The sequence below is a fragment of the Pseudoliparis swirei genome, chromosome 8, assembly GCF_029220125.1.
Source record: "Pseudoliparis swirei isolate HS2019 ecotype Mariana Trench chromosome 8, NWPU_hadal_v1, whole genome shotgun sequence".
Classification (NCBI taxonomy): domain Eukaryota; kingdom Metazoa; phylum Chordata; class Actinopteri; order Perciformes; family Liparidae; genus Pseudoliparis; species Pseudoliparis swirei.
The window spans coordinates 10,771,942-10,796,483 of NC_079395.1; the positions used below are offsets into that span (position 1 = coordinate 10,771,942).

At 43.1% G+C, this 24,542-nt stretch overlaps 2 protein-coding genes across 2 annotated transcripts; one reads left to right on the top strand and one right to left on the bottom strand.

Annotated features, from left to right (window-relative positions):
* Nucleotides 1-530: 530 nt before the first annotated feature.
* On the bottom strand, nt 531-5,370 carry LOC130198022 (profilin-2-like). Its single transcript, XM_056421059.1, has 3 exons — nt 5,059-5,370; nt 3,549-3,741; nt 531-2,389 (listed from the first exon to the last, which is right to left on the bottom strand). Exons 1-3 carry the CDS (start codon nt 5,185-5,187, stop codon nt 2,292-2,294), a joined length of 420 nt encoding a protein of 139 aa, XP_056277034.1. The 5' UTR covers nt 5,188-5,370; the 3' UTR covers nt 531-2,291.
* A 2,440-nt stretch (nt 5,371-7,810) lies between these two features.
* LOC130197689 (TSC22 domain family protein 2-like) lies at nt 7,811-24,250 on the top strand. The gene is made up of 3 exons (XM_056420511.1): nt 7,811-10,897; nt 22,114-22,165; nt 22,521-24,250. Exons 1-3 carry the CDS (start codon nt 9,264-9,266, stop codon nt 22,830-22,832), a joined length of 1,998 nt encoding a protein of 665 aa, XP_056276486.1. The 5' UTR covers nt 7,811-9,263; the 3' UTR covers nt 22,833-24,250.
* Nucleotides 24,251-24,542: the final 292 nt, after the last annotated feature.

The window sequence follows — 24,542 nt, forward strand, 5'->3', positions numbered from 1 at the left end:
AAAGATGCTTTTATATTTATAAATGCTTTGTTATTTTTAAAGACATTTATATGAGTTTTCTATGTGAAAAGATACAGGCCCAGGGAAAGAAAAACATATAGGATTACGCAGATCATTTGACGAAAGGCCTGAAAACAGATGTTATTAAGCCCAACAACCTTGGTAAGACTGCCAAATAACCCTGAAGAACAATCAAATGTGTGGCAACACAAATGTCATCTTTTTATTTTGTAGTCTTCCACTTAGAAAGACTACATTTCAACGAAAGATGTGTGCATTGGTGTTAATGTATTGGCTCTTTATTACAATAAATTAACCAGATACCTGCATTTAAATGGACTTTAAATCTCTTAACAGTTAACATACAATGTCATACTCACAGGGTAACAGATGGGACATATTGGCTTTAACACTGGTTGGAATAACTTTTATTTGATCCATCTGTTAACAAGATGTCTAATTAATCCATGGCATTTGAAATAGATTTTGTGGCAGGACTTTCCAACTAAAAAACAAGACAAAATATTGCAAACTTTTTTTCTGTTCTTTAATTCTGTACATATTCCACAAAGTTTGGAGATTACTGATGCCAAAATATCCCTTAGGAAAGTGCCATTAAAAGTTACTTCTTGTCTGGGACAGTCAAAAATCCAACTCGTACTAGCAACAGATCAGATCGATTTTTATGGCACAGAATACAGTTCTCAGAAAAATTTCACAAGACAACTTACAAATGTTCTTATTCCAACCAACACCATTTTCAGTAGGTTTAGTGTACACATCATTTTTTTCCTTTTAAATATACTTCTAAGTACCGTACTATGACAGTTTGTGAATACACCTTTGATGACTAAAGCACAAGGCAAATAATTCCAAAGTGTTGGAGCCCAACAGCCTCAGTTTAGTCATACCTTAGTCAAATGACATTGCCATTTCATTGGTTAATGGACATAAAGTTAACTAAATTAGTAATGAAGGGTTTAAGTAGTGTTGAAGTCTAGCAGTTAAATGTTTTACAGTCAATTTAAGTTGTCTTAAAGATTTACAGTCAACAGGTGATGCCAACAATCATTCATCAGAATAAGATGAAGTTATTCTGATCATCCTTTTATACTGACAATTGGTCCAAAGGGGAGGGGAGAAAAATAACATGTGTAGTGATTTTCAGAAAAATTTACAAAAAGCAGTAATTGACTGAGAAGACCGAGCGGTCACATAGGTCCACCGAGACTGCAGGAAGCATCACGACAATATCTTGAAACCTCAGCAATTCTGACCTTGCACTACACTCAAAACAGTCCCAACAGCACATCATTAACTTTTAAGACCACATTCAGGTACAATAGCAAAAGCATGTGATGGAGGGTAAAAGACATTGTGCGTGAGGGTGGCGAACTGGTACACACATACAGGACTGTCAGAAGAAATTGTCTTTTAAATTTTTTTAATAGAGGCTCCAAGACTTGAAGATGGCGGCATAGGAGAAGATGGTTTTGGCTGGAATATTATGCATGGATAGAGAGGGATACGCCAGGGATTGGTTTGCATGCAACTTTTAAATTCCGACATGCTGATGGAAAAAAGAAAAAAAATAAAATAATTTTTTTTTAAAGACAGACATCTTTTAGTAATGCTCAAAAAGCAAAACTATTCCGCTATTACATGTGTACTTCCCGTTGGAATATTAGCTTGTTACTCAATGAATTTTAAACAAGGTGAGTTCAAATATATTTCACACTTTTGGTTAATAAACATTTTAATGAACATGCCATTAATGTAGTGCCAAAAACATGAGAAGTACAATGTTTAAGTAGGGAAATGTTGTAAAAAAAAGTGTGGAAGGAGTAAAGCAAACAAAAGGCTGTTCATAAAACTAGACCGGGGAGGGGAAGTTACATTGAATGCCATCTTATCCTGGAAGTAGTGCCAACACAGTGCGGCAGGTGGGAGTGAGCTGCTAAATTGATGGATGGGTGGAGAGGTTGCTTAATAGCGAGATCCTCTCAGGTAGTCAGCCATTGTATGTGCTTTGTTGTTAAGATTTCCACCATGGACCTCCTCCTTTCCCATGACTAAAACCAATACTGGAGCACACAAGAGAAAAAAAAAGAGAAATGAACAACTACTCCCCCTACAGGACAAAGGGGGAAACAAAGGTGACATATGTTATCACTCTTCATCACTATTAAAAGTTCCCAAGACATTTAACTGCTTGCAGGAGAAATCTTAACAGCAATATTTATTTTCTCTTCTTTTTGTCTCTCAATTTCATCTACATGAGCTTGAAAACATTAAAACCCTGATTCCCTCAAGTATTTTGCCATCGAGAAAGCCTTCTTATTCAATCCGCCTCCATGAACCCCTTCCTTGCCCATTACAAGAACCAACACTGAAAGAGAAGAGAGACAAAAGACAGTTAAGGACAATTCAACCAGTTAAACAGAAAGGCATTCCAAGTATCATTACCAGATATGAGTAGGAGAGATATTTCTCTCCAGACAGGACTAAAGGCCTGCAAGTCGCCTTTGCTACAAAAACCTGGCAATAGGTTATTTCACTGCAAGGTAACTTTACAAATTGATACCGTGTATTGCCCGTACATCTCAGACTGCCAAATGATGACAATTTAGTGTTATGGAGTTCCAATTGAACATTGCAAGTTGTGACTCACCAACATTTCTTGAAACAATCATTAAGTAAACCACTTAATAATGTCCAACAAAGCCCCTGTATCATCCATAACACATGGTGGAATATCACATTTGGTGATGCGTGGCAAGTTTGATAATTTACAAATAAACTGCATGTCATAGTCAACCTTCTTATTCTATGTGTGCGTGTGTCTGGGTTTGTGCGAGACACACAAACACAGGCGGTTGCTGTAGTTGATTAATGCATGGTCAGGTGGTGCTGATTGCCTCTTGTCAGGTGGGAGCAGGTAATAAAAACCGGCACAATAAATACCCATATAGCACTAGTCACCATTTTAGCTTAATTATTTTGAATGTAACATTTATAAGCTGTGGGAAGATCAGTGATTAGTCAGGACAGCTTCTTCCGACTTTGTTTTTTTAACAACCGGTCATATGTAATTTAACAATAATAAGCCAGTGAATATTGCCAAGAAAACATGTTAGCTGGTAGAGCATTGGGTTGGGCATATGTTAAATGTTTCCAACCACCATCAGCCCAACAACCACAGCATTTTCACACAGCAGTATGAGGTAGTCAATAGTTTAGTCAATATAATATTTATTATAAGGAGTAACAAATACCATAGTTTACCAATGATGTGGCAAGCATTTTCTGATCAACAGTAAAACAACATTTAAAAAAATGTTAAAGCATTGAATACTCATATTTAATATATTTGAGGGCAGCTAATATTTGGCCAGAAGAATAAATCTTCTTCTGTTGTAAATCAAATAAAAACAGAAACTTGATGTGAGATTATACTTCTTTAAGTCACACAACTCATCCAAACCTGTGATGTTTATACGATAGTATTTTAAATCTTAAAGATACTGCTTTTTAATGAACACTTTTACCTTTTCCAGCTCTTCCCACAGAGAGATTGTATGTCGGTTCTCCTCCTGTGCTCTTTGTCCTGATGTCCATTGTCCAGTCCCCGTCATCATGGAGGCTGTCTCTGAGGACTGAACACTTCTTTGAGCCCAGATCGAGACCGCTGGTGTAAAAGCTCTCCCTGTCCTTGCCGATAATGACATCTATTTCTTGAGACTGAAAAAACAACACAGGATTGGCAATGTCACTCAAATCCTCAAACAGATTTAACAAACATGCTTCCAGTTATACGACTATCATAACTGCTTTTTTTTATAAATACATAAACAAAATGTAAAGAAAGAACTAGAAATAATATGAATTCCACAAAAAGGCAGAAGCTTAGCAGACATGATCAAAAGAACCTTGTATACCTTTGCCAATGAATAGGCACAGATGGATCGTGCCTTGACTTTTTGGGAAATGTATTTACTCTTTTTGACAGTCAACCCATTCTTAAGGAACACCCGCTTTGTGTTACATCCACACAGTGCTTCCATATGTTTAACAAATATATATGTATATAATTCAAATGTAAAGCTAGATATGAAGAAACGAGTCATTAAACTTAAAATAAACCATTAACAATTCCAAAAAGTCGCTGGATCCAGCTTCTTAAATGATTTGATGTTGGTCATAGGTATTGGTTAGGTATAGACCGATATATATAAATAATAATTAAATAACCTCCATTTTCGATAGAACGAGCAATATATCGAGTAAACTGCTGTCATGGCACCAGAACTAGGTATAAACCCAAGCGTGATATAAACAGAGGTTTATAACCACAACGTGAAAGCCTCGTCTGGGACTGACCACATCCCTGCAGTGGATAACGGAAGTTACGTGCCGCCTATGCACCGGTCTGGCTCGGATGCCATCCTTCTCAATGAATTACAAAATAAAAATAAAAAACGGATTGCAATGTCCATTTTTAAAAAACCGACACGTATGAATATGCGGTTAGATTGAGCGGGTTAATGATTAGAAACCCTTATCGTCGGCTGACACGTCGTCCGCCAGATTTCACCACAGGTATCCGGTGAAGCAGCAGCAGCTTAACGGGAGCTAATCACGGCGGCCGGGCACACAAAAGCATGTCCGCTGTCTCGAGTCAGACACCGTCTAGAATAGAATATACACTCGCTGGCTCCACACCCCCGGGAGGAAGAAAGAGGCGGCGGCGTAACAATTTAACAGGCGACGGTTACCGTTCGAGACCCGCGTCGGGGTGTGAAAGTAACGGGCTCGCCACGATGAGTGACGTCTCATCTGGTCGACACGAGGTCTAATCCCGCAGCGGCTCCTCGGGAGGAAACGACCGAGACAGGCCAGCGTGAGACCAGCTAGCGCAGAGCTAGCGCAGAGCTAGCGCGGGACCGTTAGCTCGGCATTTAACACGATTCAGTCCGGCGAGCTCCTGTGCGGGTGATGCGCAGCACCGTCAAAATGAAGCATATGACCCCGTCTCCTACCCTCGTTTGGACCTCTTACCGTGATATTGTTGAACATACCGCCGGCATGTGCTGCCCAAACATATTTGGCGTCCGTATAGCCAACAATGGCGCTATCCTGACAGCTGCCATCGGCCATCAGGTTTTCCACGTAGCTTTGCCAAGACATATTCAAGAAATTGATGCTATATATATAAAAATCCCTAAAGCTTCGGAAGTATGGTTGCCAAACAGGACACAACTCAATCGGAAGAAAACCGGCAGCCGAATCTAGAGTCTCCAATCTAACCCACACTTCGACGTTAACCAACGTCAAGGCTCGGGCAGCAAAGAAAGCCAGGGTAGTGAGGCAGCGGCAGGGTGTAGTCCGTTATCAGATCACTCCGCACAATGAGCTCCCGGCGCTTTTATGGCAGCGGGCGGCGGAATAAAGAGGGACTTATCAGCTCAGCCAAGAGTCAACTGTCTGAGGGAATGCCGGGGTACACATGTAGGCAGATGAGTATTTACAGATCGAATCGTTTAGTCAACCAGCCTTTCATTCATTAAGGGTATTTTCATGTTGAATGAGCAATGACAAAGAGTCTGCGACAGTAACTTAGTTCTGTTTTAGGTCTCATTGAACCAAACACACATTAGTATAGCAGAACATGTGGATTGTAACATAATTCATATAGATTTGGTCATTGATAGCCATATATACATACATATATAAAGCATGAAAAGTATCTTATTTGGTGTAATAACAATGATTCATGCTAATGTGTGGTTAATCACCTTCATCAAATGTGCAATCACTGTTTGCGACAAAGGGTTATCGCTTAAAACTATTTAGATTTGGGGTTTTAATAAAGGTCAGAAGAAAACAAAAATAATATTTCATGGATAAAAGGTACATTTTGCAATTGATATATCATCTCTCAGTTTTACACAAATACAAGGTCCAGTACAAACGTGTTCCCTGTATATTTTCTTCCAACATAATAACGTTTGAACCAATACTATTTATGTGTGTGAAATGGCTTAATAATACCGGAAGCAATATTATCAGCCATATTTGTAATACTATGGGCAAGTAAGCACATGTTAAAATCAAATTTGGAAACAAATAATCTCTCAATGAACAAGTTGCTGATTCTTAAGAAAACAATTATTTCAATATCTGGTTCATTGTTTAAATGTTCAAGATTTCCCAAGGCTTAAAACCTGACATTTCAATAGAAACTAAATGCAATAACTGCATTATAATCTATCTCAAAGTAACATATTCAAAGGTAACCTGTAATATGTGAGAGCATTATTTGACGAGTTGGTGAGTCCATGTTTAAAATAAATGGGGTTATTTCTAAAAAGCTTCCAGTACGAGTATATATTTTTCATCAAGCCTTTGGGATAATAATGTAGGCTACTTATATTTTGGAGAACAATGATCATCAACAATAGACTAATGTACTGTTCGAATATACATTTGCTATGAATATGCAGGCAAATAATTATTGGCATAACACAATTAGCATTAAAAGATATAAGCCATTTTAGACGATGGCGAGTTCTTCGAAAAATGAAAAAGAAACATGTCACCTACTGTATATTCAAAGTGAAACATTCTATTTGTGGCCACCAGAGGCAGTGTTCTCTATGGTTTTAATACTGATGACTGGCAAGAACTATGAAAAACACGTCTTATAGAGGTAGTAGCTTCTGAGGGCTTTTAGAAATTCTTTTTTTGTAAAACTGAAACCATTCTGGGTGGTTAATTTATACAGCATTTGAAATTGGATGCAAATCTATGCATGCTTTCTCAAGTTTGTCACACTGTAGCCTCAAGTATTTATTTATATGTATTTGTGTTGACCTTGTTAGATAAAAAAAAGCCTCCACAGAGTTCACTTCATCACCTCACCAAAGACTGCAGATACATTGAAGTGCTGTGACATAGTCATGCGTGATACCTTCCAATATTTCTTGAACCACGGGTTGGTTATTCAACACAGTGCTATATGAAATGCTTAACATGTGTTTGTTCTTGATTCTTAAGGAATGCAAAGTCGTGGTGATCCCAGGAGTGTACTGCATACTCATCATGCTGTCTGTTATAATATCCATGCACCTATAAACTAAGGTTGAGTAAAAAACAATAACAATTGTGCTATTTAGATTTATTTAGAAAAGAGATTAGTTGAGTTATGAAAGGTCATTCAAATGCTGTATTACGAATACCAAATTGTAAAAAAATGGAGAACTATAAGCCAACGTTCTTTCCTTGCTACATTAGTAATCAAACACCCTCTTGGTCAACAAAATAAATAGGTTCTGGGATTGTTGCAGAGTTGTACCCTTATAGTGATGATCCTTTCCATGACTCTATAAAAGTACACACAAGGAGTTTATAATAAAGCACCCTCACAGATCAAGAGCAATAGGATCATGGATACCTTTGTATAAGACTATTGTACAACCTCTACATGCAATGCCTCTGTAGGAGAAGTATGATAATATCAGCTGGCATACACTGCAGCATACAAATAGTTGATGCATTCAGGTACATTCCAAAAAAGTCAGATATTTATTGATCAAAAGAGTGACTTAGTTATAGACAGTTCAGTATTATATACATTAGTATTGTGATTGCTGCTGTGTTTTAGAATTAAAGCAACCCAGGTGCAAGGAAAAAGTAGCTACAGCTCAGCTATAACTCCTGTCATTGTTTAGAAAAACGTGACAACCTGAAGTCAAACGAGAGAATATTCTTAATTAATGACATCAATTATTCACACAGGAAGAACATACTTGATAATGACACACTCCATTACTATTTGAATCACTAGCTGCCATGACTACCATCTGGTAGTGCAATGTAATTAAACATAAATCAAGATATGATCAATCAAGGACAAAATGACATAAGTGGGGCCCCCTAAATCAAACCTAATTTTAAAATCTTCATCTTATCAGCTTCTGTTCTGTGGTGCTTATTTCTAAATTAATTATTGTAATCATCAAATCACTACTCAGTATGTAGTATGCCAGCATAAAAAGACACAGAAACATAGTGAACAGTGATAAGTGAGATTATAGTAAGACAATGCATGTAACAATTTCCCAGAACCCAAGTTGGCGTCTTAAGTTTATTTATTTTTTAGTATTTAATTTACAATAAAATAGAACTGAGAAAAGCGGGGAAATGAAAAACAATAGAGTTGCTGGAACCAAACTTTTCTCAATTAATCACCTATTTGTTAAAGCAGCTTTTTGTGTGCTATAGTCCCAAATAAAAGGCACTTTCAGCTGGAGAGAGTCAATGTGATCATTATGATTTGAGACTATGCGGAGATTATTTGGGATGAACTCGAATACTAGTGGTAGTGATGTCATAAGAGCGGCGCCCACTATTTCAGAATATTTCCACTTTCTCACTTTGAATTTGTGATTCAAGTTTATTTCATCGCAGTGTTACTTTTTTCCGACGGTGTCATGAAGGCAGCATGAGGGGGAATTCTCAATCGCCTCGTACGTAAACATCCTTGCGCACACTGCCTACCCACGATGCAGCGCGGCTGCATACAACATAGCCATCTTGTCAAGAGAGACTCGGAGAGGGAGGGAACTGGAGGCGCTGTTTAGGTTCCCATTTGTTTTAAAGCTGGAATTTAAGAGCGTGTTCCTCTCTCAATAGCTGTTGAAAGTAAGTGTCCGCCACCGGGTGACTTTGAGCTGCCGAGGTGAGTGGATACAAAGGACTCCTTTCGGGAAGATGTCTCGCATACTTGTTCCGACGTAGAGGGAGTGTGCAGCAGCCAGTTGGCTTGACTTGCTAGCTAGCTCAGAGAGTGAAGGGCTGCGGGCCCTCCTCAGCCTAAAGTAGGTCCTCCAGCTGGGCAACACACCGCGACAACGGCCGCTTGACAACCGCACGACCGGGACCTTCGCGGGCCGACCTGGACTGAGACGAAGCTGTGAATCGATCCCCCCGACAGGCTGCCGGGGTCGGTGCCTGAAGCCGCATTGCTGAACAAGACGACACGACGTGTTGCGTTACGGGCTCATGAAACGCAACAGGAGCCCGAGAGAGGAAGCGGAATGGCGTAGGTTCATATTGATTACAGTTATCGTTCGCTGGGCCAAGTGAATTAGATGCAAGTTTGCTGCTTAATACGATCTAAGCCCCATCGAAGCAGCACCCAGCTCTTCCCTTTCGGACGGAGGATAACATAGCCGTACTGGACTTGTAATCGGGCTGTCAATATGTCGAAAATGCCGGCCAAGAAAAAGAGCTGTTTCCAGATCACGAGTGTGACTCAGGCCCAGGTGGCGGCGATCTGTGGTGCCGACGACACGGAGAGTCTGGAGGACCCAGACGAGTCCCGGGCCGAAGACGTGTCGTCGGAGATATACGACATGTCGCGGCCCGAGTACGAGCCTGCGTGTGGCAGAAGTTCATCAGAAGAAGCCCTGAATAACGTTGGAGAGCCGGAGGCGGTCAGTGTTCTGGCACCGGCACGCATACCTCAAGCCGGTCAGTTGTCTGCGCTGTCAGGCAATCTCGTGGGGGAGTTTCGGAAGGTGGGAGCGCGGTGCGCCGCTCCAGGACAGCAGCCGGCTCCAGCAGCAGGGCCAGCCGGTGTCTCGGTAAACGCACCCCAGCCTGCTGCAACTCCACCTGCCACCTCCACGGTGAGCTGCACCTCCCGCTTCAGAGTCATCAAACTTGATCATGGTACCGGAGAACCCTTTCGAAGAGGCAGGTGGACTTGTACAGAGTTTTATGAGAAAGACTCTGAGGGCTCCGCTGGTACTCGGACTGTAGATGGCATTAGGCATGCCGGCGCAACAACACTGGACCCTGCTGCCGACAGGGACAGTGGGATTGGGCATACGGGAGGCTCTGTGGTGGCCCCGGCGACACACTCGGGTCAGGGCTTGGGCTCAGTGGCGGCTGCTACTCTCCCTTTGTCCCGCATGCATTCAGTGGAGATGCCACCTCAGCAGCAGCAGCAGCAGCAGCAGCCTCAAATCCACCATCAAAACTACAGCGGTTCTGCTCCCCAGGCTGTGTTGCCCGTCGGACAAAACGGCCTGCCTCAATCGGTGGTCCAGATCCAGAAGTCCCCCATCATGCCTCCTTCAGCCCAGCCTACTGCTTACCCACCACAGCAACAACAGCAGCATTCTAAGGGCCACCACCTGAACAGCCAGTCTTCTGTACTGCTGCAGAACCATACGGAGTACTATCAGCAGCAACAGCCAGGGCTTTCCACTGGCCAGTCCCTCGCAGTGTCCAGCCTCTCTGCTGGACCACATCCTGTGGGACAAGGACACCCTTCGGTCTTGCATCTATCCTCTGGAGGTGCTTCTGTGCCAAGTCAGGTCGGAGATGTATCTGTGCCGACGGGACAGCCAGCTCCTGGCCTCCTGCAGCAGCAGGCTGGAGGAATGGGGCCTGTTGGAGGCTCCATTGTGGGTGGGGGATCCGCTTTGAGTCCATATACAGCCGCCGGACAGCCTCAACCCCACGGCCTCCACCCTGCATCCTCCGGTGTACAAAATGTGCCTGCCACCGCAGGGAGCTCCAGTGTACCCACCGCTGTGCCCAGTGCCTCCAGTGCAGCCATGCCAAATATGACAACTTCCAGTTTGCCTCCAGGTCAGATATCCCACAGCAGGACTCTAGTGGCTTTGGGGATGCAGTGCCTCCCGGCAACTGGATTTGGACATGAGGGAGGTGGAGGGAAGCCAGAGGGTCTCGTCAACGCACATTCTCCTGTTGTCTCCGGGAGGGAACCGATGAAGCCCTTCATGCCTGAGAGCCTGCAGCTCGCCACTCCAACTGTCAACAGCCTGTTTGGACTCCACATACCTGTCGACGGGGATGTGGACAGGTAACAGACTCTAGATCTTAATATAACGTTTGTGGGAAATGATCAATCCTGTTGCGCAACATCACCGTGCCTGTGCAACATTATACATAAGACACACGAGTTGAACGATCAACATTCAGATACTGCAAGTCTTCGCTGTGCCTGTTTCAGTGTGCAGTAAGAGAGCACTCGTTGAAGCAGGCACGAGCTGTGATCACACGTCGGTGGTTGGCCATCGAGTTTGTCAGAACAGGTTTTCCCATTTAGTTTCAGGGAGGTATGTCGAGAGGAGTAGGAAGATAATGTAATGCTGCTTCTTACTCATTAGGAGTCTACCTACAGAAGTAGGGGGAGTGTAGGATACTCGAGGTGAACATCCATGGCTTCCACTGCACAGGCAACAACTTGTTAGACATGCACACGACTCCAGGAATATTGTGACTCACTGTGAATTTTTGTTGCAGTTTGAATGTCTCCAACCTCCCTTTCCTCCCTCTTAAACTATCACCCTCCAGCACAGTGGCCTTGGCTGCAACCATCCACGACGTGTTGCTAGTTGGTGGAGAATTAGCTGAGCTTTCTATTGTCTCCATGTTACTTCTGGCCGCTTGCTGAATGCTAAACGTGATGAATCCTTCTGGCAAGTTCTTTGTTTTCTGAGCGGAGTTGTGGATATTTCATCATGATGGACATCAGAGATCCTAATATCCTCTGAAGGTATAAAACACGCTAAACATTCAATCATAAATACAACCCATTGGGGTTGAAATATGTTAATATTCATTTATGTCAGATAGTAAGCAGCTGAATATGAGAACATTTGTGTCCATGTGGCAGTCTTATCGTGTATCATGGCATTCACTTAATTTCCTTAAGTAATCTCTCTGAATTCCTGAGTTTTAGCGCTTAGTCTCACTCGATGGCACACACGAGCAGAAATGATACCATGCCTTTAATCTCTGTTTTACCGATATACCAGAATGGAGACCAGAACAAGTAATAATAGCTGAACACTGGCACTAATTGTTATATTCACATTAATGGACAATTTCTTAGTGTTTTAAAGGGTTTGAGTATGCAATGCAAGTTTGCATTTATCAGTCTTTTCAGTTAATCTTATTTTTCTTTTCTGTGTCATCGTTGAACACGACCTAAACTAAGGCTTTAGAGACGCAAAGTATAATGTGTCAGTGGTTTGAGGATCAAGTACATTTTTTTTCAAAGTTGCACAAACGCATGCAGCGGCCCCCTTTAAACATGATTTATGTTTGTGACAGTGCAACAGTGTGTTTTTGGACCACTATGTGCTGCTTGTGAGAGGCTCAGCTCCCAGGCTGATAGGAGCAGGAGCCTCCTACGACAGCTGAGCCCCAGCAGACCGTGAGCACTAGTCTTTCCACTGTGCCTCTATTCTGCAGATGGGAGACATGACAGTGGGGTGTGTCAACCAACTGAGCTTGTTGGCTCTTTTTTTTTGAGATACAATGTGAGCTTAAGTAGTGTATGTTCAGTTTAGGGCCTTCTGAATGTGCTTAAATCCACATGCACACTCCCACTCCAAGAGCTGTGAACCCGTCATTCAGAGCCCGAGCGGCGTTTGTTTTGTCCCACTGGCGCAGCATCAGTGCTGCAATCAGTGCTTTGTGCCTCCCAGCCCACCGATTGACCGACAGACATGGCATGACCGTTGTTTACGGGTAGATGAAGTGCTGAATGACATTTATTTGCAGCAGCAACTGTGGTATGTTCAAAGAGACGGGGGGGGAACGTGCTGTGCTTCACTTCACCAGGCATGTTAACTATGCTTGGCACAGACACACCCCTAACCCTCCCCAGACTTTTTTTTCCTCTTGCTTAATTTCCATGTGTCCCCTGCACTTTTTTTATTTAGTCTTTTACTGCCCTACCCGCCACGCAACACTTATATCTTCTCCTTAAATGGACTACCTCTGTAGCTAATATCTATAATCCGCACAACACAGAAAGCTATTGTACATGCTCTGCGTTTGGACTGCATCTTGTCGACTTTCCACAGCTTGCACATGCTCGAAGGAGCTCTTGGCCATTTGGTTACCCCAAATGATTGTTCCCATATAGACAACAGCGTGAAGAAGTTTCTCTCATACTTGGAATATGATTCCCTCATCTTAATGTTTCCCAGATGGCTTCAGCAACTGAAGGCGTAAAATAACTTCGGACGGCCATAATGTCTTTGTTGCACTCACGGAGGAGTTTATTTGTGGGATAAATGTATGTTTTCTGTAGACTGTGTGTTATAGGACTCATGCTGGGGAGGTATGCGTTATTGTCCCCGCGTAGTGGTAGCTTATGTAATATTGGACATAGGCGGTAGGAAAGGGGCGGGATATAGTGGAGCAGTTACTGCTAACATGAATTGAGAGTCTGTCTGTGTGGGTGGACGAGGGGTGTGTCTGTATGAGGGGATGGGTTGACTTAGTGTGCTTGTGTATGTGTGCATAAGTGTCTGTGTTGGGGGAAGGGGCCACTCGAGGAGGCATTGAGGCAACACTTCTCAAGCAATTCACCGCGGGCATTAACGGAGGACTCATATTGAGAGAGCGCGTGCATGTGTGACGCACAGAGGCAACATGTGCCACCACAGGTCTTTCCCTCCCCTATGTGACCTCTGGTTTACTGCAATATCCTGTTTTCAGTCCGAGTCCCTCGCACCAATCTCCACCTTCTATTCACTAAATATTCCTTAGCTCGCTCCCCACTTCCGCACTGAGGCTCTCTATTATGACATTTTGTGGGCCCATTTTATCCAGAGAGCCTCGCAGGGGTAGAAGTAAACACATCTTTAGCCAACAGTAACCCGAGTTCTGAACCTGGCTGCCGTCATTCATGCTGTCATACTGTACAGGACCCCTAAAGCAGCAATACCTGTAACTGTGCGCTCTGTAGTTCTGAAACTGAAAGGTGTTTATATTAAATAGCATCCTTCCCCCCCTTCGGGTCTTTAGCAACAGTGTAATGATGAATCTTCTGAAGCAGACTGTGTGCTTTTTATATTTCTCTTGACAAGTTGTTCATCCTTGTGCCTTCTCTCAGCCTTCAAGCAATTTTTAAAAAGCAGGGTGTATTGTTTTGGTTGGTCAACACTACTCGCTTGTAACTCCGTCCAAGGTTTCCCTGGCCTGTTTAACTGGGGATGTGCTGTACTGGGCTGCAGATAAGCGGAGCTGAGAATATGCTCGCTATCTTGTTTTTGGAAAGTGGTACTTATGTTACCTAAAGGATAACAGAGACTAACTTTTCAGCTGTTTTGCACTTGCAGCTTTGCACCAACAAGAAACAAATACTTATTTTGTTATCATTAATAATTTTTCAATCATTCATTTATGATCTGTACAATTAGTTTTTTTAAATAATTATTTACTGTTTCTCAAATAACTTAGCGGTCAGTACGGTCTGTTAATATCTACTTCAAGATGTAGGTAATTGAGTCACTTTATTAGACTCCGTCTAGAGTCACAAAGGCTTTATACAACTTTCCCCAACTCCGGTAAATACACCTGTATTGGTAAAATAGGTGGAACTTTCTTTAAATACATAGAGCGAATGAAACAATTTGCAGTTGAGCTTTAGGTTTCAGTTGCATGCCTCCCACTTTCTGTCCTGCTCACCCCATTTTCTTTCTAGTTTTTGGAAGTTAACTGCTAAACCTTTTGTTGAATTTTCACTGAGAACAAATATGTTGGTATCTAAATACAAATTCTTTTGATGCTGAAAAGGTGCTTGCTGCCTGCTTTCAGAACACGGTAAAGCAGCTGATGTTTGACCAGTTTCCACACTGATGGTTATTGAAAGTGTTGTGGGAGAAGGGTCTTCTCGGGGGGGAACTACAGCCTGAATTTAAGAAGTTGAACTAGATATCTGCGGTCGTCACGGTATCGTCTCGTTCCTGGGTGTCCTGTCACTAAACTATCTAAACTATGCGAGGGGGATGTTCACAATATCCTCCGGTGGCCATGTTGTAATCACACAATGGCTCCAAGTCGTCCCTGTTCTCCACCTCCCTCGTGTCCAACCCCAAACCTGCTGACAGAAACTACCATGAGGCAGCTGGAATCCACATAGTTTCACCCTACTTTTTCTGTGGCAGTTGGATGGATGGTGCAGTGAACCTGAAGCCTCCTGAGCACCAGCAGTGAGAGATATCAAAGGCTCTCTCTCACCTCCCTCTTTGCACCCCCTGACTATCAGTTACTCTCGCAGTTTGTCTATAGCCACCCCCACTTTGCCAGCTTAGTAGGAGGGCTTGCACTGGTATTAGCCTCGCTTGCTCACTCCTCCACTGGGAATACAGGAGAAACCATAAGCCAGTGGTTCTCAAATGGGGGTACTTGAAGGTACTCCAGGGGTTACGTGGGATTAAAACCAAATTTTATTTAAAATTGCCATCCATTCAAAAATCCTTTAAAAAAAAATTAGTTATTTAATTACTAATCAATAAAACATCAGTGTAAGTTCATAAACCTAATTGTATATTAAGTAGGCTATTTAAAGTATGATCCCAAACACTCTGCAACCCTTCCATATCAGGATGGTGTCCCGACCTGGCACACGCCACCTGCCAATCACTGACGCCTTGAAAACTTAAACAATGGAGTCGTGGTTGAAGCGGAGCGGCGATTAATTTGTTTTACGTCCACGAGTTATAACCCACCCTTTCTGTGGAGAAAGGTTAGCCAACAGTAGCATGAAGCCAGCATAAAGAGAAACTGTCTGGATTCAGGTCATCTCAAGACACGATGCGTAAAGGCCTGACGGCGTGAGCTGAACATCCTGCCGTAGCATCAATGACGGGCAGCGAGATGTGCGTAGCGGCACAGTGTTCTGTGTGTGTGTGAAGCAGGAGGATCTGGAACAGAAAGCTTTGGAGCAGAGACTCTCCTTTGCCTCCACATATGTATGCGAGGCCTCCTTCTCTGCAATGACTTTGATCAAAACAAAGAAACAGACTGAGTCTGGAGAAGAGCTTGACCACAGGAGTCGCCTCCCTGCCCCCAAGACTGACGAGGATCATCAGCACAAGTCACTAAAGTGCAGAAGCACTCAGTTCAATGCAACAATGCAATCTTCAGTTTCTACAGTTCAATAAGTCAGATACTGATCGCACAGCGCTGTATATTACTTTTTTTTAAACCCAATTTTTTTGCTGTGTTTAGGGGGTACATCACTGAAAAAAGGTTGAGAACCACTGCCATAAGCAGTCCCTCATCGACTCATCGCAGCTCTTGGCCGATGCATTAAGCCTCACAACACCGTGACGCAGAAGGAAGCTCGGTGATAACGCTTGTTTTCTGTGCCCCCCCCCCCCCTGTTTGTTTTCTCGTGCTCAATGAGTTGGCGAACTTATTAAGAGGTGAAACTTTGTGAAACTATCTTTTTAATGCGCCAACTGGCTTCTTGCATTGAAGGATAAACCATGTGATGTGCTCCTGCTAGATGTGTGACATCAACCAGCAAGAATGCACTCTAAAGGTTATTTTAGTCTGCGGCCAGGTCATACATTTGCTTTTGGGCAGTATCTGGCAAAGCTTGAGCATGTGCAGCCATCGTTTTGATTTGCTCGTGTGCTCTGAGGGGAAAAAAGTTTTTTTTAAGTGAAAAGAGGACTTTTGCACATCCATAATGTATACATGTCCGGGAGGTCACCCCCTTGTCTTTCTGTCACACACTATACTCTGGTTTTTTTTTGGGGTGAACGGCATTTTCACCACTGCTCAACACAGTTGGTTTACAAAGAGGGGCTTTCGTAAACGGATATTAACATGTTAGATTTCAGACTTACAAAGAGAGCCATTGAGAGCCGAGTGTTTGCTAATTGAAAACAAGGAGTGATGACTCCTCCGGTTCTTGACCTCATTCATGAAGAGGTTGCTGGACACCAAGCCACCCTGACCATGAGGATTTCAGACTATAGCTGGCTTGCACAGAGCTCTGAGTTATATCAGAGCTCTAAGAAAAGCATATCTGTGGAGGTGTATAGCTGGGGTTTCTGTAGGGCCAATGCCCACAAAGTAAAATGAAGCACAGGCGGAGTCTTATGAGAGTTTAGTCATGAGGTAATGTGACCGAGGGAGTTTGTGCCAGCGATTTCTAGGAAAAGAGACTTGGCCGCTATAACATTCTCACACATGCTGTCAAACAACTCCTCCTTCTGCATGTGTGTAACTCTGCCTGCGCTGGCTTGCTCCTCGGTGTGCGGAGTTGCGTATGTGTGCACTTGTGTGAATGTGGGAGAGAAGCAGTTGGTTTTGATTGGGCACAAGCCTGGAGGAGATTAAATAAGTGTGTGTAAATGTGATTGTGTTTCTGGGTCAGAGTGGTGATTTCCTTTAACTTCCCTGAATATATATATATGTGTGTATATATATATATGACATAGAACATAGTGTACTCGTAGCTAACGAGTGGCAGTGCGTCATTTCTCAACACGGTTAACAACAAAAAACAATTTCATTTTCAGCGGAACACCAGACGTAATGGCTGATTTTTGTTGTGTTTGAGTTGTGAGGAAAACAACCTCTGCATGAGTGATGGCCAACATACTGTAAGCAAATGGCCTGAGGGAGGCCCTGAAAGTTGAAGAAGCTGTTCCCACCTTTGAACACGCATTCCTGCATTGGGGTCACGACTCCCTTTCACCCGCCCCTTTGCTTTACACTGTGCAAATGTCCCATATGTGTTTTTGACAACGACGAGCCTTTTCTCCACTAATTTAGCTGCCCGCATGAGCGAAGGAGTTTTCTCAGAGGGAATAAAGTTACATTAGGAAACATTTCTAGGACTTTAGTCTGTTTCAACTCTTCGTCTTTTCTCTCTCTCCCTGAATCTGGTTGACACAGGAACCCCTCCAAGGCTTTCTACCAGGCCTTCCAGTCTGGCAGCAGATTAAGGGACTCAGTGATAGGTACAGTACTATACTGGATTGGACTGGAAAGGCCTGCAATCGTGTAACAACATGTGTTCAGTAGAAGTGAGCTTTGCTTTCTCCCCGTGCACGGATTGAGTTTGGAAACGGAGCCTGGAAGCAAGAGCAGGATTAGCCAATCGACTTCCCACCAACATCTCTCAACATCTTCTACATGACTGATCATGTTGCTTGCAGACTGATTTACAGTCTCAACACCAGAGATCTCAGACTGTTGGAGATGAATCATTTGAACATCCTCAACTTGCTTCTGAGTGGACGAGTGAGGCTGACGTGTGTGCACTGTCACACGGGACCTAGGTACCAGCCCGAGGACAGCCCGCTCTATACGGCCTTTTTATCATAGTTACATTTAGAATTCATCATTGAGTTGTTGAAAAGCTGAATGACACTAACGTGTAGACTCTGCCTCATAGAAACACGACGATGTCACACAGAGAGAGAGTGTGAGGCCTTTTACTAAGATGAAAAGGGAAGCGCGTGAAACCTTATCTGAGTGACAGGAAATGAAACAGTTTTTAGAGAAATACAGAACTGACACACCGTCACCAGCCAGAAGAATTTGTTTGAGACTTTGTTTGGTAGCTCTTGTCAATGGCGTTTGGGATTGACCCTAAAGTCTATTTCATGAAGCATATCCGTCCGCACCATTCTGGTGAGGTCACTCAACTTTTCATCTTGCACCAACATCAGCAAAATGTTACAAACAGCTTTCGTGGTATAAAAAGGTTTTATTCTATAGAATTGAGTGTCATAAGTTGAAATAGATGTCAAAATGAATCTGTGTTGCCTCCGTGAAACAGCAACCATTCTAATTGATGATCACAGTAACAAGAAACGAAAGGAAAGAAACCCGATTCAGCCTTTTGCAAACCTATTTCAACTTGTAGTTTGCTTATTATATGTTCAATCGTACCCGGTTCCACAATCCCATCAAATCTTATCGTGTGCGTCATTCTACAGTTGCTTTGATCCTGATATCTCGGGTACAAAAGTGTAAACGTCAAAATGAAAGCCTCCATCAGGCGGTCTGCTCCATCTGTTGCTCACTCCGTCACCTTTGATGCTTTCGCTCTTCCTCTTTATTGTTTGCTGGCTGGGTGCCAGTGCCCCGCGACACGCACATCGTTGTGATATGGTGCGTCATAAATGATGAAAATTGTCAGGTCTTGGATAAAATTCAAGTACATTTATTTAAATGTAATAAGTGTTAAAAAAAAAAGTTCTGTGGATTTGGACATTTACATTAAAAACCCACAGCTTGGGTAGAAAAATAGTCTAGATTAATGAGGACCATGATTTAAGTTTTAAAAATAGACGTATGGTTGCATCACAAATGTTTAGGTGAGATTGACCTGTGCACCTGTTGTCCTTGGGAACAGGCCGAGGCCCCGCCTCTTCAGCTCTGAACATGTCTCGTCATGTCTGACGCCGAGTGAAATACATTTGTGCTTTGTTTTTTTACCCCGTTGCTGAATGCAAACGTTCTTCTCTCCAATATTCCAGCACGTCTGCCAGAGACCAGGAATGACAACCGCTCAATGTCCAGAGGAGTTATTTGCCCCCGCTGCTCCGCGTGCCCATGCTCCTTACGAGTGGACGCGTTGCCTCCGCTAATGGATTTTTTTATTGACATTCCTATTTTACAGCTCACTTTGTTGGAGGAGGAGGAGGTAGAGGTATCAGTTGTTCGGGGACGTTCTACCAGATCAGGTCCTAATATGTATTTTTTTACTTTATGGATATTGCTGCTTCAATGTAGCTCGTGAAGTAAAGAGTCGCCGCCCCAAACCGTCGTGACTTAACACGCTCACCGTCAGCCTCTTTGAAGCCAGGAAGCAGAACTACAACAACAAAAAACGCTCCAAACATGTTGAGAAGCAGCATTAATGCGCTGTTGATGTTTTCCAGTCTCCATAGTTACAAACTCATCACATGACCCACTAAAAGTACACAGTGTTTTGAGTTTTCCTCTCGCTCTCCTCCCCGGTTTGATCTCATCCCTCTCGACGTTGCCTCCACTGAAGCCAGCTGGAGGAATGCTCCATGCCCCTGCTTTCCTGGCAGTGAGGTCATTCAGCCGTTGGGATGAGGAGCAGCAACAAAGCAGCACTGTCGAGCTCGGACCACTAAAGAGCTGACATGATTAGTTGAGTAAGTCCACAGGCAGGAAAGGATTTGCAACCATTTAGATTTTCTTTGGTAGTACACATAATATCTTTGGGTTCTAATGTTTTTGTTGGAATACATTCAACTCCATTCACAAATGTCTGATATAGACCAGACAATAAGTTACTTAATAATCATCAGTTATTTCCCTTAATCAACATCCAGAATCACACTTGTGTGAATCCTCTCCAGCTGCCTTTACAACGTCTTAGCAACTACACTCGTTCTTAATGATTCCCATTCGTCTCCTCTCTGGTTTACGTTGTCTTTCCAGAGAGCGTGAGTCAGATCACGTTACCCAGAGTCGTGGCTGAACAACCTCCACATCTGATGCGGATCGTTGGTGCGACCGTCCCTCGTGATGTTCGGCCAAATATCTAGTCGACGCACAAACTGTCATAAATAAAAACATCTTTACTTCATTCACTCATATGCACACTTGCAAACGAAAGACCATGACAAGAATTCAAATGACTTCATTACGACTGATAATTATTGTGCATTCTCTAGATATAAAGCCGTCTTATCGCATTTTTATTTAGACGGTGCAGCCGACTTGCATCTCCGTTGTCCTTTTGTTTGTTGTGGATGTGAAGCAGCTTACAAACTGAATTCCCATCATCTTATTTCGTAGGCTTGGTTGGTTAAGAAAAAAAGGAATTAAAATGTAAAGAAGAACAAGGTCAGACTTGTTAATTGGCCGTAAAGAGGGCTCAGATTGGGCTATAACTGAGTAATAACTGCTCTGTTGTACTGCTGCAGAGTGTTTAGTCTGAGGCCTATTGTCTGAAGGCTCTGGTGAGGCCCAGAGATCCATAGTCTGTACTTTACAGATTGAGATTCCTCTGGATAACAGTAGGAAGGCCTTCTCTAAATTATTCACATATTTTTATTTTAACATTTGGTTTTCTAGCCATTGGTGCAGCGGGAGGCGGTGTGGGTCACAAAATGTGAGGGAGAGAGAACGATGCTAATGAGCAAGTATTGGCTGCTGAAATGTGCATTCTTGTTTGTAATTCATTTCTCAAAGTGATGGGTGTGTTTCTGGGCCGAGTGACACCATGTGGATCTCATTCAACAGACGCCCGCTCTGTTCTTCGTACGAGCTACTTGCGTGGAGCTCATGTTAGACGGTGTCGTTTGTGACATGGAGCAATGCGCTGTCACTCAAAGGGCTTGTGAGCGCCGGTGTTTCACAGCAGCAGAGGTATCGGGAACATTCCTTCCCCGGTGAAGCTCGCTGATGGCAATCTAGGGAGAGTTTCCCCTGGCGTACAATGGCTGGTGTGGAGGAACAGAACATAGTGTCCTCAGGAGGAGTGAGGAGTCAACCTGGTGTACTAAATACTAAATAATCAGTTGATATATATTTTTTGAAATTACATTTTTTTTTTATGTATTGAAGAGTTTTAATGATGATATTTTCTGAGTTATAGTTGGAAAAAATAAGCTCTTCGGTGCTCTCTGGTGGAGAAACTCTTTCATTGTGACACTTGCGTAAAACTATGTTTGAGAGTTCTGCCCTGTTGATGTTCATGAGAAAAGTATCGGGTGGGTAATTTAATGCTGATTTTTGAAAGGCCTGATTCTAATGAATATTATTATTTGTTGCATTATATTTTTCTTTTATTTCTCAATTTAAGTTCAATAAGAATGTAACTGTTTATTTAACAATCTCTGAATGGATTCATTTAAGTTACCGTTGGTATTTTTGGACGAACGTGGTAATGTTTCCAAGCCGGAGTCCTTTTTTAGAAAACCTGTTGCTGCAGCAGGTCCGACAGGCCGCTGTCTGTCCCGGTCCTCCAGCAGCGTGGTGTCGGTGTTTGCGCTCAGCGTGGGACCGGCAGAGCAGCGCGGCCAAACTCTGGAGCCCCCAGCAGTATTTTAGTTTCTGGTGAACCTACTTGATTTTATCTGAATCCCGGCCGACAACCTATAATAACAATAGAAATGGCAAATCCTCGCTCTGCGAGTGTGGGTGTTAACCCCCCCCCCCCCCCCCCATCGTTCATATGCTCCACACACCGTGTTGAATATTTCTGTTCCACAAAGCAGGGGAAATATGCTGAGTTTATACTAACACGATAACTTTGTCTTTTTTCAGGGCCTCGGGAACCAATGTTGCTGCCATTGATAATAAAATTGAACAGGCAATGGTAAGAAGTCCATTTTCTAGGGATCATAGACAATAAAATGCTGTCTTACTTTTTTTAAATTTAAAATGTCAGGAGTAATTATTCAGTTTCATGGAAAGACATCAGGGACCAGAATCTATTCATGTGTCCTCTACGATGGTCATTTTACTTCACCTTCCCTCTTTATATTTTCTGTTTTGCAGACATCCAGCTCTCACGTCTGTCTTGACGTTTTTGATAATTTAATAGTCATCTAGAATGAACAAATCCAGCCTTGAGCTTCACTCTGATGTCCGTGTCGCATGATGAATCGGCCGCCTCTGGCCGGGTCCTTTTCATGTCGTTGACCCTGTTGCACATTTCATGTCCCTTGCAGGACCTGGTGAAAAGCCATCTGATGTATGCGGTGCGTGAGGAGGTGGAGGTCCTCAAGGAGCAGATCAAGGAGCTGTATGAGAGGAACTCTATGCTGGAAAAGGAGAACGCGGTGTTAAAATCTCTGGCCAACAGCGAGCAGCTGTCTCAGCTGCCCGCTCAGCCGGCTACCAGCTCCGGCACCACGCCCCCCCAGCAAGGACTCGGTCAGCCTCCGCTTCAACTTCAGCCTCAGCCGCACCCCCAGCTCCAGACTCAGCCTCAGCTCGATCCCAGCCAGCAACAAATGCAACCCAACGTCACCTCTGCTTGAAGAGCATCTGCCATGCTGCAGGGGGCAGGAGAAAAAGAAGAGCATCTTCTCTACAACTTATTACAAATAGTGTATGTGAAATAAAAAGAAGAGAAAAAAAATAAACTGTCTTCTTCGCCACCAGCTTGACCACAAAGAGAGGTATGTGTGTGTGTGTGAGAGAGATAATTGGTGTGTATGCATCTGTACTGTGGGCCTTTCCAGTGTTAATGCAATCATCGAGAGGGAGAAAGTGTGTGTGGAGACGGTATCGGGGAAGGTCGGGTGTTTGTTTTCATCGTGCTGGGTTCCCGGAGTGGTCGCCTGCTGGGTCCAAGCTCGTGGACAGGATGTCTTTTCCTGGACCAGACCAGTTCGTGACCTGAAACCTGCTCACATCGAGGGTGCTGGACGGCTTCAGCTCACGGAAGGGACGAACGGGAGCGATTGTCAAAAGAGCGATTATTTTTGTAATGATATAATTGAGTGGGCAAAGGGGTATTTTAGCCTTGTTTTATGTTGTAAGACGTGGGAGAGTCTGTTTTCCGGAGCGCCACAGCGATGCCGTTACTTTTACATCAAGTCCAACTCTTGCATCGTTGAGTTCTACTGTTAAGTGTTTTATTTATTACAGGGCTGCTATTCTCACATGAACAATTTCACAAAACCTGTCCAACAGTAGCCCAGTGGCTCGTTTCCGCTTCTCCTAGTGTTTCAGATTCGCCGGGGGCAACGCGTCCTTTAAAATTGTAGGCAAGACTAAAACATCCGACATGTTTAACACTAACTCAAATTATACTCTGCAATTGCCAATTCATATCTCGTCGAGATCCAGTATGAATGTACGTTTTTGTATAATGCAAAGTATTAGGAGCCTTGATGGGTGACGCTTCACCCCTTGACATCAAATCTTAATGTGAGCCTGCGGAATTTATTTGATGAAGATTAAATTCTGTTCTTTTGATCTAAAAGTGAATTAGTATTGTCATCACCCCCCTCGTCTTTTTCTTTACTCCCAATGTTTTTCCTGAGGGCCAGGGGGAAAGCTGTGAAATCATTCAACCTACTTTGTAACCAAAGATGCAAAGCTGTGTAAATTGATTTTTAAATGCACACATGTATTTTCTTTTGTTACTTCCTCCTTCACAACATTTTGTTGCTGTTCAGCATGTTCTGCATGATCTGTAATCTTCAAACCACTTTCTTACCTCATTTTTTTTTTCAGCACTCTTATTGTAAGATAGTCTGTGAACAGTGTAAATGGGGCAAATGATGCAGAGCAGAGAAAAATAACCTAGTGTTACTGACACTAGTCACAGAAAAATGAAGTGAGCCATGTTTCGTTCCTTAAATGGTGTTTGAATTTCATATGCCAATAGTTTTGTTACATTGCAAATTTTAATGTATTTAAATAAAAGCAATATTCAGATTCCAAATTATGTCAGTTTCATTTGTTATATTTATACAATACATTGTAATCGTTCACTGGTACAGTACCTGTAGTATGAGCCAACTTCTGGAAGCTTTAATTACCTCTGTCTCCTTCTGTATCCCTTCAACCCGCCATAAAGCCAACAACCGACACCAGGACACAGCTGCAGACAACATGTTGCCGATCTTTCTGGATGCTTCAAGTGCTCCTCACTTGTTTATGTTTTACAGCCAGAGGGCACTGTTGGACTACAGGAGAGGGCGCTGTGCTTTCAGTGTGCTACAAACTGAAGCTGTAAA

What these genes read in the sequence shown, in the direction of transcription:
- LOC130198022 (XM_056421059.1), bottom strand. Translation starts at nt 5,187, where the DNA reads ATGTCTTGGCAAAGCTACGTGGAAAACCTGATGGCCGATGGCAGCTGT. An exon ending in GTATGTTCAACAATATCACG is followed by an intron (nt 3,742 to 5,058) that starts GTAAGAGGTCCA and finishes TTGTTTTTTCAG; the next exon opens with TCTCAAGAAATAGATGTCAT. An exon ending in TGTGGGAAGAGCTGGAAAAG is followed by an intron (nt 2,390 to 3,548) that starts GTAAAAGTGTTC and finishes CTTCTCTTTCAG; the next exon opens with TGTTGGTTCTTGTAATGGGC.
- LOC130197689 (XM_056420511.1), top strand. Translation starts at nt 9,264, where the DNA reads ATGTCGAAAATGCCGGCCAAGAAAAAGAGCTGTTTCCAGATCACGAGT. An exon ending in GTCGACGGGGATGTGGACAG is followed by an intron (nt 10,898 to 22,113) that starts GTAACAGACTCT and finishes GTCTTTTTTCAG; the next exon opens with GGCCTCGGGAACCAATGTTG. An exon ending in ATAAAATTGAACAGGCAATG is followed by an intron (nt 22,166 to 22,520) that starts GTAAGAAGTCCA and finishes TGTCCCTTGCAG; the next exon opens with GACCTGGTGAAAAGCCATCT.